Source organism: Pteronotus mesoamericanus, unplaced genomic scaffold, assembly GCF_021234165.1.
Source record: "Pteronotus mesoamericanus isolate MK-2021 breed Mesoamerican mustached bat unplaced genomic scaffold, CSHL_Meso_final scaffold_54, whole genome shotgun sequence".
In the NCBI taxonomy this organism is placed as follows: Eukaryota; Metazoa; Chordata; class Mammalia; order Chiroptera; family Mormoopidae; genus Pteronotus; species Pteronotus mesoamericanus.
The window spans coordinates 28,742,834-28,762,060 of NW_026555321.1; the positions used below are offsets into that span (position 1 = coordinate 28,742,834).

Sequence of the window (19,227 nt, forward strand, 5' to 3'; positions counted from 1 at the left end):
TGTGAAAGAAACAGGGTCAAGAGGTGTATATGTTGTAGTGTGAAGGTGAAAGGCATTGGATGTCAGGCTGAGGCGTATGTATGCTCACCTGGAGGCTACAGTGGCCCATTTGTTTTTCCCCGATGTAGCAGTTCCAGCATTCTTCATTCCTCCCTGAAAATACAGGTTTCTTTCTGGTATATTTTCCTTTCAGCCCAAAGAGCTTCCTTTAGCATTTCTTAAAGTATAGATCTGCAGGATACAAATTCTGTTTTCTTTCATGTGAAAATAATATCTTTATTAAAGGATATTTTTGCTAGATCTAGGATTCTGGGTTGACTCTTTTTTTTTTTTTTTAATTTCTTTTAGCATTTAAAGATGTTTTTCTGCTGTGTTTGATCTCCATAGTGCATGATCAGGAGTCTGCAATTATTCAAATCATTTATCATTTTCTCTAGTTGCTTTCAAGATTTTATCTTTTCTTAGATTTTCTAAGTTTGGATATGATATAGCCAGGTGTTGTCTTCATATTTATTCTGTTTGGGATTTACTGAGCTTCTTGAATCTGTAAATTCATATCTTTTACCATATTTGGAAAATCTGCCATTAGAAAAAAATTTTACTCTAGTCTCTCTCCTTTTCTTCTGAGACTCCAATTACATGTATTTTTAGACCTTGTAATGTTGTCCCAAAAGTCCCTGAGGCTCTGTTACTTTTTGTTGTTGTTCACATTTTTTCTCTTTACTTTTCAGATTGGATAATTACCATGGATTTATCTCCAAGTTCACTGACTCTATCCTGTCATTTCCATTCGGCTATTATGCTAATCCTATGAAATTTTAAAATTTCAGATAATGTTTTCAGTTCTAGAATTTCCATTTAGTTCTTTCCTATATTTTCTATTTCTGATATTTTCTGTTTTTTCATTCATTATGAGTATATTTTCCTTTACCTTATTCAGTATAATTAAATTAGCTGCTTTAATGTCATTGTCTGACAATTTTGACACCTGGGTCCTATCAGATAGCTTGGCCTCCATTGATTATCTCTTGCCTTGAGCTTGGCTCACACTTCACTGGATCTTTACACGTTGAGTAATTTTAGATTGCTGACATTGTAAAATGTTACGTAGTGGAGTCTCTGAATTCTGATGTATTTCTCTGAAGAGTGTTAATGCTTTTGTTTTAACAAGAAGGGAACTTGGTTAGACACATACCACAAACTTTGTATCACCTGCAGTGGGCAGCACGTCAAATCTCAGCTCAGTTTTTTTTATTTCCTAGCTGTAAGCTCCCTTGAGTTTGCCCTGCTCATGCATAGTTCAGGGATTTGAGGCTGTCTTTGGCTCTGTCCCTTCTGGAAATCTTTCCTTACTTTTCTGTGACTACAGATGTTCCAGGTTCTATCCTTTGATTCTTTGAACTAGAAAGATGGTGGAGTCTGGGCCATGACTGGCCTGTATTCAGGCTAAAGGTGTAAAAAAGAAACTAATCCCATGTTGGTCCTTTCCTTTAAGTTTTGACTCTTCAAAATATGGCTGCTCTTTTTAAACTCTTCATAGCTTTGGGTGGTTTTGTTTCTTGTCGGGGTGGGCTTTTGGGTTTTTTTGGGGGGTGCTTTTTCCCAAGCCTCTTAGAAGCTGATTTGGCTATAGTGGATAGAACCAGCTGGTTAATTTTTAAGTTAGGGCTGGCATGCTCAGTTTAGCATTTGTGTGGAAGGTCAGCTGGAGAGGGAAAGATCAATGGATAGGACAGTAGATAGACTAGGTGGGGATTACTAGCCAGACCTGACATGATTAAGGGTAGTAACAATATTTTTAAAAAGAGCCATTTCAGCCCTGGCTGGTGTAGCTCAGTGGATTGAGTGCTGGCCTGTGAACCAAAGGGTTGCTGGTTCGATTCCCAGTCAGGGCACATGCCTGGGTTGTGGGCCAGGTCCCCCATAGGGGGCGTGTGAGAAGCAACCACACACTGATGTTTCTTTCCCTCTCTTTTTCCCTTCCCTTCCCATCTGTCTAAAAGTAAAGTAAAATAAAATCTTTTAAAAAAAGAACCATATCAGTAAAAATAATTCAGGTGCATTCAGGCATGAGCTGTAAGGGATATGTGAGAGGAGGAGGAGGGAATTATAGATGACTCCACAATGGAGTGTGTATCTTCTGGGTGAAAACAGAGAACTTTCTGAGAGGGTCAAAGATCAATGTGTTTTTAGATATTTTTATTGGATCAACAGCCATATGTCTCTGGGCTATTGGATCCTCACCTGGGGTGAGAGATTGGGGATGATGGAGATATGCATAACTGGGCTGGCTCATGAACCCCTGAGCAGATGAGCGGAACCAAAGCTGACTTGCCTGCCAGACTCCTGTGTCTCTTTCGCAGTTGGTTCCAAACTTGGGTTGGAAAGACAAGGAGCATGGGTAAGAAGGCATCAGGGTTTTTTGTTTTGTTTTGTTTTTGTTTTTTGCTAATCCCCCATAGAGAGACTGGAATTATTCTCCCTTTTTTTCATGAAAGCTAAATTGCAACGTAAGGACCAGAAATATTTTTACAGTTCCCTCGGTCCCAAGCCAAGAGGGGTTTTGTGCCTTGTGGTGGGTCAGGGAGGGTTGGGCTGGGCAGGGACAATAGAAGCAGGGGTCCGCTGAGTACTGGTTTCTTCATCTGCAGGTGAATGAGCAAATGAAGCTGACGGTGCTGGGGCAGGACTCCATCATGGTCACCTTCACCTCCCTGAATGAGACAGTAACACTCACTGTATCGCCCAACAACTGTCCCCACGGGGTAGGGCACGATAAAAGGGTAAGGCAAAGCAAACCAGGCACCCAGGTTTGACATTGCAACATGTCTTGCCACTCCACCTCTCAGTGCCTTTGCATCTCCTACACTCCTCACCCCACACACACCTCTACTGCATGCAAGGCCCTCCCTCTTTCTCCATCTAATGGGTTCCTTCTCATCATTCACTGCCTGATCTTAGTACCTTCTCTGTGAAACTACTATCAGTTAGGAGTCTTTTAGTTGTGATAGAATCCAATGCACACTGGCTTAAGCATGAAAAGAGACCATATTGGCTCAGTAAATGGCAGTCTGTCAATAGGCAGCTTCAGGCATGGCTGGATCCAGGCCCTCAACAGAATCCATCATATCTTTGCCTCTTAGCCCTGCTTTTTGATTTTTGGATTTATTTTCGGGGAGTTTCTGTCCTTATGGTGACAAATAGGTGTGAGCATCTCTGGGCTCATTATTCTACCAGCTTTGTTCTCCCCAGGAGAATGGGGACTTCTGTTCCTTAAGTGCTCCCGTAGAAGTGCCAACATCAACATCATCAGCTCCATTCGCTGCCCATGCCCAAGATGTTCCCTGTGGCCAGGAGTATATGTTGCTCTCACTGACTAGGTTCATGTGTCTTGTCCATCCTGGAAGTCAGGGGGTATGATCAGCCCCAGGTGTAACACCTGAGCAAAGGATGAGGCAGGAGTGTTTTTCTAAAGGAAAATCATGATGCTTTTACCAGAAGAGGAAGAGATGCTGCTGAACAGAATAACTGCCAACTCTGTTAACCCTTTATCCATTTCAGGTAGAGTCTCTCTCTCTCTGTAGGCCTCCCAGACATGACTCACCTCCATTCTAGCATTCTTTTACTTATAAGCCAATCTTCTTCACCAAATTGGGAATTCCCTGTGACTTTTACTGATGTCTATTGCCCTAGGACCCTACACAAGGACTGCTTCAAATTAAGTACTTAATAATATTTGTTGTTTTTTTTAAAAAAAGATTTTATTTTTTGACACAGGAGAAGGGAGGGAGAAAGAAAGGGAGAGAAACATCAGTGTGTGGTTGTCTCTCACACCCCTTACTGGGGACCTGGCCTGCAACCCAGGCATGTGCTCTGACTGGGAATTGAACCAGTGACCCTTTGGACCTCAGGCTGGTGCTAACCCCACTGAATACCAGCCGGGGCTAAATATTTGTTGGGTGGGTAAGAAAACAGCAGAGACTGAAAGTCCAATTCTTCCACTTGCTAAGTCTGTATGGATCCTGCTATGTGCTTGGTTTCCAAGTCACCATTGTGGGGAAAGATGGAGAGGATTAAGGAGACACAATCCTTGATTCCTGAGGAATTTATAATCTAGAGGAGAGCAGTTGACATACAGCATGAGACTGAGGTGACCAAGGTCTCATTGATGGAGCAAGCCACTCGCATTGCGCACGGTGCTTTGCTGGGATTAGCTTACTCAGGAAGGCTCCATGAATTAGGAACAGGAGGACCCCACCTCCCAGTCTGCCCAGGGCCAGTCCCTGTTTACATCTGTCAGCCTGGAGAAATTATTAATATCACCCTCTTTTACTCTCAAAAGTATCTTAGTTTGGATGATCAATTATATGGTCACCCTGAGCAAGGCTCTAATGCTATGGGGGCATTTGCTGCCACACACCACAGGCTCCATAGACTCTCAGAGCTAACAGTGCCCATAAGAAGCAGTCAGCCCAACATCCTCACTTTACTTGGGGACACAGGAGACAGGCATTTGTTAGGGACCCATGCTATCTGAACAGGATAACATAGAATACCTGTGTTTATCCTAAAGGAGAGCATTGCACCTGTTATTTTCAATGCATTTTCATTTCAGCAGCATTTCAACTTCATTATTTATGAACTAATTCAATAAACATTTATTAGCACCTACAGTGTGCCAAGTTGGCTGCTGAGGATGTAGAAATGAAAGAAATCTCATTCTCTCTAGTCTGAAATACTGTAAGTCTAAGGGGAGGGCAGTCACATCAACGCCTGTTGTATTCCAGCTTGATGGGCATGGGGCACTAGAGATAAGGGCTCTGAGGGAGCTACCAGGGTTCATTAAATGGGTCTCCAAGGAGAATCCAGAAAACTTAAATGCCCCTAACTTCAGACTGTTCTTCGTTACTTCAAAGAGCAAAATAACCCCATGATTCTGAGTCCATCTGGGTTGAGATGAATGATCATGCTTATTGATGAGTCCATCCTATGAATTTGGTTCCATGCTGTTACTATAAAAGACATTGTTGTTGCATTTCACAGAACTAGAACAAATATTCAAATTTTTTATATGGAACAACAAAAGACCCCAAACAGCCACAGCAATCTTGAGAAAGAACAAACGTTCTCAGGAACCTTTAGAGGAATCACTACTTGATATTAGACAATACTACAAAGCCATAGTAATCAAAACAGCATGGTACTGGCATAAAAACAGAAATATAGATCAATGGAACAGAATAGATAGCCCAGAAATAAACTCACATCCTTATGGTCAGTTAATATTTGACAAGGGAGGCAAATCATACAATGGGATAAGACAGTCTATTCAATAAATGATGTTGGGAAAATTGGAGAGATATGTGCAAAAAATTGAAACTGGACCACCTGCTTACACCATGCACAAGAATAAACTCAAAATGGATTAAAGATTTGAATGTAAGACTTGAAACCATAAAAATCCTAGAAGAAAATATAGGCAGTAAAATATCAAACATTTTTCATAGCAATTTTTTTCTGATGTATTACTTCAGGCAAAGAAAACAAAGAAAAAATAGAAACAAATGGGACTACTTCAAACTAAGAAGTTTTTGTACAGCAAAGGAAACCATCAACAAAATGAAAAGACAACCGATTGAATGGGAGAACATATTAGCAATGATACATCTGATAAAGGATTAGTATCCAAAATTTATAAAGAACTTATAGAACCTCCCACACACATATAAAAATCAATCCAATTAAATAATCTGAATAGACACTTCTCCAAAGAGAACATATGAGTGGCCAAAAGACATGTGAAAATATGTTCAATTTCACTAATCATCAGAGAAATGCAAATTAAAACCACAGTGAGATACACTTCACACCTGTCAGAATGGCTATCATCAATAAATCAACAAACATCCTGGCAAGGATGTGGAGAAAAGGAAACCTTTGTGCAATGTTGGTTGGAATGCAGATTGGTGCAGCCACTGTGGAAAACAGCATAGAGTTTCCTCAAAAAGTTAAAAATGGAACTGCTTATGACCCAGTGATTCCACTTCTGGGAATTTATCTGAAGAAACCAGAAACAGTAATTTGAAAGAATATATGCACCCCTATGTTCACTGCAGCATCATTTCTAATAGCCAAGATTTGGAAGCAGCCCAATTGTCCTTTAGTAGATGAGTGGATTGAAAAAAAAAAAGCTGTGGTACATATGCACAGTGGAATACTACTCAGCCATAAAAAAGAAGGAAATCTAACCTTTTGCAATAGCATGGATGGACTTGGAGAATATTATGCTAAGTGAAATAAGCCAGTCACAGAAAGACAAATACCATATTATTTCACTTATATGTGGAATCTAATGAACAAAATAAACAAACAAAATGGCAGCAGACTCAGAGAAAACAAACTGACAACTATCAGAGGGAGGGGGTTAGGGGTTGGTTGAAAAGGTGAAAAGATTAAGAAAAAATAAAAAACAACTCATAGATATGGACAACAGTATGGTGATTATAAGAGGGAGAGGGGTGTGGGGGAAGGTAGAGGAGGGTAAAAAGGGGGTTAATGGTGACAGAAAGGAATTTGGCTTTGGGTGGCTAACACACAATACACTATACAAATGATATATTATAGAATTATACACTTAAAACCTATATAAATTTTATTTACTGATTTGAAAGAGAGAGAAAAACATCCATTTGTTATTCCATTTATTCATGCATTCACTGGTTGTTTCTTGTACATGCCCTACCAGAGATCAAACCCACAAACTTGGCATATTGGGACGATGCTCTAACCAACTGAAGCCTGAAACCTATATAATTTAATTAACCAACATTACCCCAATAAATTTAATAAAAATTAAAAAATAAATAAATAAAAGTCATAGTTAAGTGACTAAGTTTGCACGAGGTCACATGTCTATGTTTCTTGATAACCTTTTTAGACTGTGTAAAAAAAAAATGTGTTTACTTACCAAAGACAATAAATATTAGAAAATGATATTTTTTTCTGATAAAATTGCAGCAATGCTTTGTTTGCCTGGCACTCTCTTGTCTGGCAATCTCTGAAGTCAGCTGAGAGCCAGGACATAGGCAGCTGAAGACTGTGATGAACAGCTGAGAGAAATCACTCTAAGTCCCCTTAACCACTAGGAAGCCCCTTAATAAAATTCAAGACTGATTTTTTTCTTACCTAAATGCAACCTTGGCAGGCTAGAACTAGACATACAGATCTGTGATGTCCAGGATGGTAACCACAAGTTGCAAATGGTTATTGAGTACTTGCAGGGTGGTGACAAGTCCAATGGAGATGGGCCATCAGCAAAAATACATTCTGCATTACCAAGGCTTCATACAGAAAGACAATGTAAAAGCTTTCGTTAATTATTTATTTAGATTCCATGTTGAAATAGTCATAATTTTTATATAGCGGGTAGCTAAATATGTTATTATTAAAATAAATTTTATCTTTTAACAATGTTTTAAATGTGGTTACAGGAATGTTTCAAACTGCTCACGTAGCTCATGTTATATTTCTACTGGACCCTGTGGGTCCAGGTGGCGGAGTCTTTGTAAAGGGAGCTCCCAGGGGCACTACAGTGCAGTCAGGGGCTAGAAAGTTATGGACAAGGCATCATAATTCAAAGAGCGTAACCGTCTTGGGGACATTTTGCACAGGGATAAACAGACATTAGAACAGCTTTCTGAAAACAGAACTGTTTTCTAGGCAACAGTCATGGATGTTGACCAAGAAGATTGACTTGCCAAAAAGCATTCAGGTCATAATCCCTTCTGTGTGTGAGCACAGGGAGATATAGTACATATTACAACTCCCTAACCAGACAACAGCAAATGAAGAAAGATCAGATTTATTGTAGGTAACAGGATTCCCAAACATTGGCCTTAACTGCCAGGTTAAACCTCTTAAATATTTCTATGTGAAATTCTTGAATCTCAGAGAATTGCCTCCTTTTGGATTCTTGGACGATGAGAGCTGTGAGAGGCCCTTGAGAAACTTTGCTGAGTGTGGCGGCTGGCAAAGAGCCTTGGCTGGAAAGAGGCCATAGGGCCTTGGGCGAGTCCCTTCCCTTTTGGGATCTTAGTTTCCCCATCTGTATTGTGATATACAAGGACCCACCCGTTTCACACACTGCCACCCTGAGACCTTTACAACTCGTTCAACTCCATCCAGTGTGTGTGTGTGTGTGTGTGTGTGTGTGTGTGTGTGTGTGTGTTTTGGGCTAGTTATCACTCATCAGCCAAATCCATGACAGTCTAGGAAAGCTGAGGGTGGGGGTAGGGTGGCCTCCTTCCTCGAAGTCCCTGTCACAGGGAAGCTTGTTAAATGGCTTCCCCAGACACCCATCTCCCTGGGAGAAGAGTGACAGGCAGAATGGCAGTTCCAGCTTTTACGGCCCTGCGGCCTGGCTCCTCACTAAATATTTCTATCAAGGCAGCACTTTGGAAGCGAGGCAATGCCTCAATTTAAATGCTTTATTAGCCCAGAGTGCCACCTCAAATCCTTTTTGGAAGCAGGCTGGGTGTAAATTACAAATAAATAAATAAAATTAGCCCAGAAGCGGCAGCTGGGGCCAGCAGTTGGAAGGATGGTTGAGGTTTTGCCATTAATTGGGGCATCCTTTACGGAAGTCCTGCCCGCAGGGTAAAGAAGGACATGCGGGCTGACTTCATTGTTCTTTAGAAAATCTGTCCACTGCCCACCTCACTCTCTCCACCTGAGATGTCAATTCCACAGAAGAAAAATCTTTTTCACACTGTCTCTGGGTTAAGTGAGAGATGTAGAAAGCATGATTCCTGCCTTTAAGGGGCTAAGCAAGTTTATTATAAAGAAAGTAAAAAATGACCAGGACCCAGGGCAGACAGGACAGGAAGGGGCAAACGTGCAAGTTTAACATGGAGAGCGATTGCTGTGGGCTGAGGAAATTGGCAAAGGCTTCCTGGAGAAAGAGTCAGATCCTGACTGCCATGAACTCTGGAATCCGACCCTAGTTGTGTAGTACCATTTTGACACTCTAGCAGAGGTATCAGTTGAGCTGCAGAATAGCCCCAGCAATTGGCTTACCACCCCCACAGGATCCCTCTCCCACCACCTGAACCAGAATGGCCCTTCAGGGTGACCCAAAATTGAGGCAGGAGGCCTGGGCCTTTGTGCTTGCAGGTAGCAGTCTGTTTTCAGTCTGAAAACGGCCAAGGGCAGTTTTTCAGCTGAGATGCTCTGGCAGCTGGAGGGAGGAAGAGGGTTCTAGGGGATGCATACGGAGAAGGACTGGCTCCAGAGAGGCCTTTATCCATCTAGTTTTTCATAATGCAACAAGCATTAATTGAATACTTTATGCATGATGGACACTCAGACACACAGGAGACCAGAACTCAGTCCTCTAGGAGCCTACAGTTGAGTGGAGGAGACAGGCTCAAATGCTTTCAATTACTTCCTAAAGGGCTAACTCCCATCTTCAGGCTGCATGATAATGGGGATCCAAGGCTAGGAACACTTTTGCCCAGGAGAATCAGGAAAAATGTCCCCTTGGAGGGGACATTTGAGTGTGATTAGGCCAGTGTGCAGGCATTCATTCAGCTGAGGGGGAGAGAGGCGTGTCCTAGGCAGAGGGGACAGTACATCATCCAAGCGAGAGAAAGTCCTGGTTGTCACTGGTCTGGGCAGATGGCCCCTGGAAGGACAGGTGACGATGCCTTCTCCTTGGCCTCTCCCCAGGCAACCCACAAGATCAGCAGCATGGATGACAAGATGTCTAAGATGAACCGAGCTCTGGCAGAGATCAAGAAGCGGTTTCAGAAGACAATGTCTCAGTTCATGAATTCTGTCTTACTGGCAGCGGGTAAGGGGGCAGAAAGGTTGGTGACAGCCTATTTGATGGCTTCCCAAACCCTGAGTTACCTGCAAGTCATCTCCAAGTTCAGCTCCTTACCACCCCAGGCAGGTGGACATGGCAGGGAGATTTCCCCATTGGCAGATGGGATCACTGGGCTCAGGGTACTGAAGGTACTTGCTCAAGGCCACACAGCTAGTAATGGTGACCTTCACCACCCTTGTTTTTTTTAATTACTTAAATATACTTTATTGATTATGCTATTACAGTTGTCCCAATTTTCCTCCTTTGTCTCCCTCCACCCAGTACCCACATTCTCTCCAGCAATCTCCCCGCTTATTTCATGCTCATGGGTTGTGCATATAAGTTTTCATTTCTCCATTTCCTATACTATTCTTAACATCCCCCTGTCTAATTTTGTACCTACCAATTTATGCTTCTTAATCTCTGCACCTCTTCCCCTATTCTCTCCCTTCCCCTGCACAGCTAACCCTCCAAATGATCTCCATGTCTATGATTCTATTCCTGTTCTGGCTGTTTGCTTAGTTTGTTTTTTAGATTCAGTTGTTGATAGTTGTAAGTTTGTTGACATTTTAATGGTCATGTTTTTTATCTTCTCCTTTTTCTTAAATAAGTCCCTTAAACATTTCATATTAAAATGGCTTGGTGATGATGAACTCCTTCAGCTTGACCTTGTCTGGGAAGCACTTTATCTGTCCTTCCATTCCAAATGACAGTTTTTCTGGATAGAGTAATCTTGGTTATAGGTCCTTGCTTTTCATCACTTTTAATACTTCTTTCCAGACCCTTATAGCCTGCAAAGTTTCTTTTGAGAAATCAGCTGATAGTCTTATGGGAACTCCTTTGTAAATAATCTTCTGCTTTTCTCTTGTTTCTTTTAAGATTCTCTCTTTATCGTTAACCTTTGGCATTTTAATTGTGGTGTGTCTTGGGTCCAACTTGTTTGTAATCTCTGTGCTTCCTGGCTTGTATGTCTGTTTCCTTCATCAAATTAGGGAAGTTTTCTTTCATTATTTTTTCAAATAAGTTTCTAATTTCTTGCTCTTCCTCTTCCCCTGGCATCCCTATGATTCAGATGTTGGTACATTTGGAGAAGTCCCAGAGGCTCCTTAGTCTATCCTCATTTTTTTTTAATTCTTTTTTCTTCTTGCTGTTTTGATCGAATGCTTTTTTTCTTCCTTGTGTTCCAAATTGTTGATTGGATTCTCGGCTTTATGTTCTCCATTATTGGTTCCCTGTAGATTTTTATTTCACTTAATGTAACTTTCATTTCTGTTTGGGTATTTTCTATGCTGTTGTCGTACTTAGTGAGTTCTTTGACCATCCTGATAACCAGTGTTTTGTACTCTGCATCTGATAGGTTGGTTATCTCCATTTTGTTTAGTTATTTTTCTGGAGTTTTGTTCTGTTCTTTCAATTGGGCCATATTTCTTTGTCTCCTCAATTTGGCAGCCTCCCTGTATTTGTTTCTGTGTATTAGGTAGAGCTGCTTTGACTCCCTGTCTTTGCAGCGTGACCTTTTGTAGAAAAGCATACAATTGTGTGGGGTGGAGCCTTAGGTAATCGCCAGGGCAAGGCAACCTGTATCACCACTTTGTGGCACTGTGTGGGGGAGGGTTCAGACAGGAGACAATGCCACTGCCTGGCTTTTTGAGATTTGCCTGGGAGGAAGCTGTCTCTCAGCACTCACCGTTTCCAGTCACTGGTACTCTTCCAGCTGTTGTCCTGGTGCTGAATCCTAGATGGGGTTAGTCTGCGTAAGTCCTAAGTCATTGCAATCCCTTTAAGAAGAGACTCCTGAGAATTCTGCAGTTTATTCTGCTGCTCCAACCCTCACTAGTTCTTACAGCCAGAAGTTATAGGGATTTATCTTCCTGGCGCTGGAACCTGAGGCTGGGTGGTTTGGGGCTGGGATCCCTCATTCCCGAAGTATCCTTCCTGATTTTTATCCACCATACATGAATGTGGGACTGCCCATTCTGACACCTCTCCATGCCACTCTGCAGTTGCTGTGCCTCTCTTCTCCTCTTCCATTCTCCACGCCTCTCTGCTTGTTTCCATGTCTCGGCTCCTCCTACCCATTTGGATGAATGTGGTTTCTTTAAATCCTTGGTTGTTGGACTTTCATACAGCTTGATTTTCTGACATTTCTGGGTAATATTTGTTTTGTAGTCTAGTTGTAATTTTTGCTGTGGCTGTGCAAGGAGTGAAGTGTGTTTACCTACGCCTCCATCTTGACCAGAAGTCCTGTTCTCTTTATTTTCTAAAACCTCACCTGAGGACGTCTGTCACCATGATCCTGCCTGCTCCAATTGTGGGCTCATAATAGAGGTCTGGTGTCATCTGAGGGAGAAGCTGTAAGCCTGAGGTCCTGGCTATCCCACGGGGCCACTAAAGCCCATTAGGGAGGGAGGCAGCTCTGGCCAAGAAAGCTCTGGTCCTTTACCCAGGCATCGAACAAATGGCCCATTCTGCACAATTTCTTTTCAGCAAATTCCTGAGTCTAGACAAATTTCTAGGGCATGAGAAAAGTGAATTTCTGGCAGCAATGTCGATGTTCCTGCCAGAGCCATGCTGCTGGACGCCGCAGCCCTACCGAAACCTATGCTCATGCCATCCTCAATTTATGAGTGCGCTCCCATGTGTATTTAATGTCTTCATGTGATTATCTTACTTTCCTCGGCCTCATCATCTTTCTGTATGTCTCTCTGTCCCCACCCCCACACCTGGTTCACCTGGTCCATCTATTATATTGTCCATCATTTTTTTGCAGCCCCATTCCTCTCTCCTCATTTTGGAAGATCTCAGCAGAGGAGAAAAAAGCAGCCACCTCACCAGGATATCTTGTTAGGCCCACAGAGCTCCCCAGGGCCAGTGTGGGTAGCCTCAGGACCCCTCCCACATCCAGACTATTCTCACTGCTGATGAGCCTGGGGACAAAGGAACATTGACATATTCCCAGCCCCACACCATTCCATGCCAACCCTTAGCTGGGCATGGAGGGTCTGTGCTCCCCCATGACCACCCCAGAGTGTTTGTCCTCATCCCTGTAGAGTTGGTTGAACTGTGCCGCTCCTCTGGAAAGTCTTCCCAGTTCCCCCAGAAGAATGGGGCACACTTTCCTCTGGGCTCCCACAGCACTTTATATGTGCTCAAATTATAAATCTTACTACATAGCATTGTAAATATTTCTGTTTGTCCATCCCTCCTTTACTGTTACTAGGAGTTTTCAGAGGCAGAGAACACTGTTTTGGGTGGCCTCTGTATGCCCAGCACCCAGCATTCAATAGATGATAAGTGAATGAAGGAATGAGAGGTCCCTGGCCTCAGAAGTTTTCCAGTCTAATGAGGAAAGTAAACTAAGAATACAAATAAATATGATATAACAAAGAAAGTAGATGGAAATGACTTAAATCTGGAGACATGGGGAATAGCATTCTCAGGAAAGGGAACAGCATGGATGCACTATGTACCCAGTCTCTACATTGAGTGCTGTGGAGAACACAAAGCTGAAGGAAACACAGGCCCCTTAGGAGAAGAGGGATCTAAGCTGGATGTTGATGAATGAATGGAAATTAGGTTGATTCATTCTTACATTCAGCTGTTATCTACTGATCCACTAACTGTACTAGGGTTAGAGTCCTGTGGCAGGCAACAGAGGGCAGGCAGCTAGTGGGAGAATCTACAAGAGTGAAGAAGTGGAGAGGGAGATGAAGTGTGCCCACTTACAGGACCTCGCAACAGGGAGGTAAGGCCAGGACACAAGGGAGAGTAACAGAAGTGTCTTCTGTTAACAGGCCTGCTCACCATAGAATATCCAGTAAGGGAGGAAGCAGAAATAAGTCGAAACAAAATGAAATCCTGGCTCAATCCTGAGCGGGGCACCAAGCCAAATCTCTACTCAGGAGAAACCCTTGCATTACGATGTCAGTCAATCCAACAAGAGGCCTCATTTGGAGAGTTTTTGAAGGAAGAACCTGGGTCTGCTCCTGTGAGCCCCACCCGCAAGAAGACCATCAAGATCCAAGCCAAAACCCCAGTCACACCCAGGTGGGCTTGGGCCTTCCTCTCCTCCAGCTTCTATGCTTCAGATGCCATACTGGGTAGAAGACACACAATAGTAAAGAAAATAGATGAGACTCCTCCCTGTTGGAGCTGGAATTCTTGAGCAGGGGAAAGATAGAAGAAAAACGCATGAATGCCTGAAACCATTTTAAGTGAATGCCTGAAAACTATTTTAGATAGTGATAAGGCTAGGAAGAAAAATTGGTGTAATGGGTAGAGCAGAGGTTGGCAATTTAGGGTATTCTGACCCTGTTTTTTGCCTTTTTTTATGGGTGAGTGTTTTGTTTTTAAATGCTTGGGAGGAAATCAAAAGAAGGCTTTCTCATAACATGTAAAATGATAGGAGATCTGAATGTCAAATCCATAAGTAGGGTTTTCTTGGAACTTGGCCACACCCACTCATCTACATATTATTTTTAGCTGCTTACCATGCCAGGACAAAAAATCTTGAGTCCTTGTGACCCAGTCCATCTGGCTTACAAAGATTAGAACATTTCCTCTGTGGTCCTTAATAGAAAACGTTGACCACCTCCTGAGATGGAGAGGGACTAGGAAGTAGGTGGGATATGCTACATTAGGTAGACAGGTCAGGAAAGGCAGTCCTGAGGAGATAATATTTAACTGGAGACTGAAGGATAAGAAATATGCAGCTACAAAGAGAGATGGGGAAGGAACATCAGGCAATTGTAGAGTGAGTACAAAAGCCCTGAAACAAGAACAAGTTTGGTTTGTGTGAGGGAAAGTAAAAGACCAGTAGGGAGGCTCATGATAAAGAAGGGAGAATAATGTAAGCTGAGGACAAATAGGTAGGCAAGAGTCAGATCAAGTAGCCTTGTTTGTGTTATAGGAAGTCATTCAATTACTTGAAGGCAGAACATGACATCATCTGAGGTGGTTTTTTAAAAACATTTTAAAAAGATCTATCTTTTATCTTTTTATTTTTAACTTTAAAAATATGTAATATTTAAACACAGAAAAATGAACAAATCCTCAGTGTATATAGCTCAATGAATACCATAAAGTGAATATACCCTTATTATCACCAAGTCAAAAAATAGAACATTACCAGCTCCTTAGAAGTCCCATCTTGTCCCCTCCCAATCAGTAACCCCCTGCTCCTCCCCAAAGGAAAGATTTCTAACCATAACTTAGATTTCTAACCATAACTTAGATTCCTAACCATAACTTCACCATAACTTAGCTTTTAATATATTTCTAACTTGATTTAAATGGATATATTCAGTATAGATCCATTGGTGTCTGGCTTCATTTGCTCAACATTATAATTGTGAGATTTAGCCATATTGTTACATGTAGTTTGCTAATTTTCATTGCTATATAATAATCTATTGTGTGAATACACTACAAATTGTGCATTTTAATGTGGATGGAATTTTGAGTTGTTTATAGTTTTAGTAATGACAGATTGTGCTGGTGTTACTATATGTTCTTATTTCTGGTTGATATATGCCTGGATGTGAAATTGCTGTCATTTAGTATGTATATGTTCAGCTCCTAGTAGAGACTATTTTCCCAAATGGTAGTTTCAAGTTCCACTCCCACCAGCAGTGTATGAGAGTTCCTGTTGCTCCACATTCACATCAAGCTTGATAGTCAATCATTTTTACTATAACTATTCTATAAGTGGTTTTTCATTAGAATTTTCCTGGTGACTATAGAGGTTGAGCACCTTTTCAATTGTTCATTGACCATTTTGAATATTCTCTTTTGCAAAGTGCCTGTTTGGTTCTCTTGTTCAATTTTCTACTGGTCGTTCATCTTTTCTTCATTTATATTTTGGAGTTCTTTATATACTGTGGATATAAGACTTTTGTTGGGTATATATATGGTGCAAATGATTCTCCTACCTTTATATTGGTCATGGTGTATATTGATAAACAAGTTGAATTTAATGTCCAATTTTCACTTTTTCTTTATAATTAGCTTTTTTATCCTGTTTAAGAAATTTCCCTATCCAAACAGCATAAAGACATTCTCCAAAGTTGCTTTCTAGTAGCTATTTTTGTTTTAATGTTTATATTTATTCTCCAGCTGGAAATGACTTCAGTGTATGATGTGAAGTAGGAGCTAAGTTTTAATTTTTCCATATTTATATAACTGAACAGCATCACCTTCTGAAAACATAATTTTCCCTCAGTTCTGTGGTGAAAACTCTATAATCAAGAGGCTCTATATGTATAATCAAGGGTCATTTTCTGGACTCCCTAATTTGTTCCCAATTGTCTTATTATAGTTTTATGATAAATATTGATATACAGCAGAATATTGATATGCTCAGACTTTGTTGTTCTAAATTGTTTTGCTGTTCTTGGCCCTTTACATTTCCATATAATTTTAGAATCATTCTGCCAATTTAAAAAAATGTCCTGGTATTTCAATTATATTGTTAATATTTTTATAATATTGGAGTATTTTAATTCATGAACATGGTATATCTTTTTATTTATTTATTTAGTTCTTCTCTAATCTCTCCATAGTATTTTGTAGCTTTCAGCATAGAGGTCTTGTATGTCTTTTATTAGATTTGTCCTAGGGTATTTAGTAGTTTTTGGTGCTGTTACCAATTTTTTAATCTAATTTTTTATTTGTTGCTGGTATATAGAAAGACAATTAATTTTATCTCAATTTAAATTTATTTTTAATTTACTTATAGTAAACCTTACTCTTTGTCATAAAAGTCTATGACTTTTGACACATGCATAGAGTTGTGTAACCACTGCCATAGCCCAGATACAGAACAGTTTTATCACCTTCCCCCACCAAAAAAATAATAAACAACCTACAAATTCCCTCACGTGACCCCTTTGCAGTCTCATTCATCCCTTGCCCTTAAATCCTAACATTGACCTGTTTTCTGTAGCTATAAGTTTTGTGTTTCCTTGTATGCCATATAAGTGGAATCATGCATTATATAGCCTTTTGATTCTAGTTTTTTTCACTTAGCATAATGCATGCAAAATTAACCTACATAGGGAGGGAAGCTGTGTTTCAATCTTTGTGAAGGCTTATCTATTTCTGTTCCACTTTTACTCTTGAGGTATAGCTCTCCAGATCCTCACTACAAAGCCAGGATTGTTTACCAGGATTGTTTACCAATGTCTTAGGTGGTCCCTGAACTCCCATTTCCACCCCTGCAACCCTTGAACATGTCAGGAGCTCTGCTCAGCTTCTCAGCCCGTCATCCCCAGGTTTGACTTACAGAACCAGTACTTGCCTTGACGGGTAAAGCTGTCCTATATGTCACACTCACCTTTCTTGGTTCATCACTTTTTCCCAATGCTGACCTTGCAAATTCTTATTTACTTGTTAAATCGCTGATGCATCTAAACAGTTTTTTAAAACATATTTTGTTGAGCTCTTCTTACTGTTCTCAGGAGGGGTTCTAAAACACCCTAGTCAGCCATTGTTAGAAGTAGAACATTTTTTACTGCTCCATAGAAAAAGGCTTTTATGGTGGAAAGAGTGGAATCAGAATAGTTAAGAGACTATTTTAGTAATCCAGGTGACACTGATATTGTGCTGTCAGAGGTAGTATCAGAAATAAGGAGAAAATTAGACACATTTGTTATAAATTTTGGAAATAGAGCTAACAGAAACGACTGATAAATGTGGGACAAGGGAAAACAAGTATCATGGATGACTTTTGGGGTTTTGGCTGAAATAATTGAATAATGATGGTGTTATTAACTGAGATGGGGAAAAATGATGGCACAGTAAGTTTTGAATGGATTAGGTAAGATAAATGTGCAAATTAAAAATATGTTCCCTTTAGTATGCATTTGCACCTATGTGAGCAGAGATCCTGGCCCAAATGGGGAGAACTCAGGAGGCATGCAGAGCCATTGCTACAATTTTTCATTGGGAATTTTTGCAAATATATTCATAGTAGGTATATTCACTTGTATTTTTCTTTATTATAATTATTTTTTAGATGAGTTTGATGAAAATTGGTATTATTTCTTCAAATGTTTGGTAGAATTCACAAGTGAAACCATGTGGTCCTGGGCTTTTCTTTTTGGGAAGACTTTTTTAAAAAATTACTGGATTTCGGGAGAATCAAGATGGTGGAGGAGTGAGTAGAAGTCACACTGACCTCCTCCCAACCTAGAATTACAACTAAATTGTGGAGAAATCACCTGGAACAAACAACTGAACAATAGTGAGAGAGGAGCTCTGTAACCTCAAACACAGAAGAATCAGCTTTAGCGCAATCTAACTGGTAAGGAGTGCGGTACAGACCTAAGAAGGCGGGTACGACGCCCATGAGCAGCAGCACCAGAAGGATATTGAATCAACCAGTTGGATCCCCCTGAGAAGAGCGGGATCTAAACCAAAAGCAGGGATCTCTAGCCTACAGCACCAGAGCCCAAAAAGTACACAGAAAACAGCCAGCTGTGAAAGGCGGCAAGGTTGCTCTCTGCCAGAGAGAGGCGGCTGGAGACGCAAAGAGCCTTCTATAGGGCCAACGTAAAATTTTTATTTGCAGCCTCTTACCCTGGTCTCCCGCAAAGGCAGGGGCAGAGTGGGCTAGAGACGCATGATGAGACTGGGGAGGGAGGCTTTGGGGAGAGAACTGAGAGAGTAGCCGGTGGGATCTTGGTGCTGACTCATCCCCCATGCTGCAGCAGCCATTTTTCTCAGGAAGAGACCACTCCCCCTGAGCGGCACCTGCGTCAAAGGACCCCATAGCCCCGCCCCCAGGTGGGATTCCACTCTGCCCTGTGCTGTCTAAGCTGCTTGCTAAGTGCAGAGTAGCAGCCATAAACAGTAGATCCCTGGCTAAAGGTGATGCAGAGAGGTCTGGCGACACTTGAGGAGAGACTGGGGACAGAGGCTTTGGGGAAAGAACCCAATAGCAGTAGCAGGTGGAATCCCAGTGCAGACTCCTCTCCCATATGGCAGCAGCATGAAAGGACCCAATAACCCTGCCCCGAGGAGGGACTCTGCCCCACCCTGAGCTGTTTAAGGCAGCCTGCTGAGTGCAGAGTGAATAGATTTAACAACTGAAGGAGACAACAACAGACAGCAGATTCCTGGAATTCTCGAACAGACTGCCTAAGGTCAGACAGGGTCAACATCTGACATCATCGGAGGCAGATCCAGAAAGTGAAAACAGCCATCTCCTACCATAGAAGTTCACACCACAAAGTCAGGAAATCAAGACAGATCAACTTAAGAAGCAGAAACAAAAAAGAAGAGTCTCACAAATAATGGGAAGACAAAGAAATATGCCCCACTCGAAGGAAAAGGAGGAATCCCCACAAAGAACTAAATGAAAT

The 19,227-nt window shown here is 41.4% G+C and overlaps 1 protein-coding gene across 1 annotated transcript in view; it reads left to right on the forward strand.

Moving 5' to 3' along the window:
* Positions 1-19,227, forward strand: part of CUNH3orf20 (chromosome unknown C3orf20 homolog) — a 75,720-nt gene that overhangs the window by 29,114 nt on the left and 27,379 nt on the right. Inside the window, exons 9-11 of the mRNA XM_054595195.1 lie at positions 2,652-2,783; positions 9,727-9,850; positions 13,660-13,912. Coding sequence (XP_054451170.1) covers positions 2,652-2,783; positions 9,727-9,850; positions 13,660-13,912 — 509 coding nt within the window. The remainder of the gene's footprint in view (positions 1-2,651; positions 2,784-9,726; positions 9,851-13,659; positions 13,913-19,227) is intronic.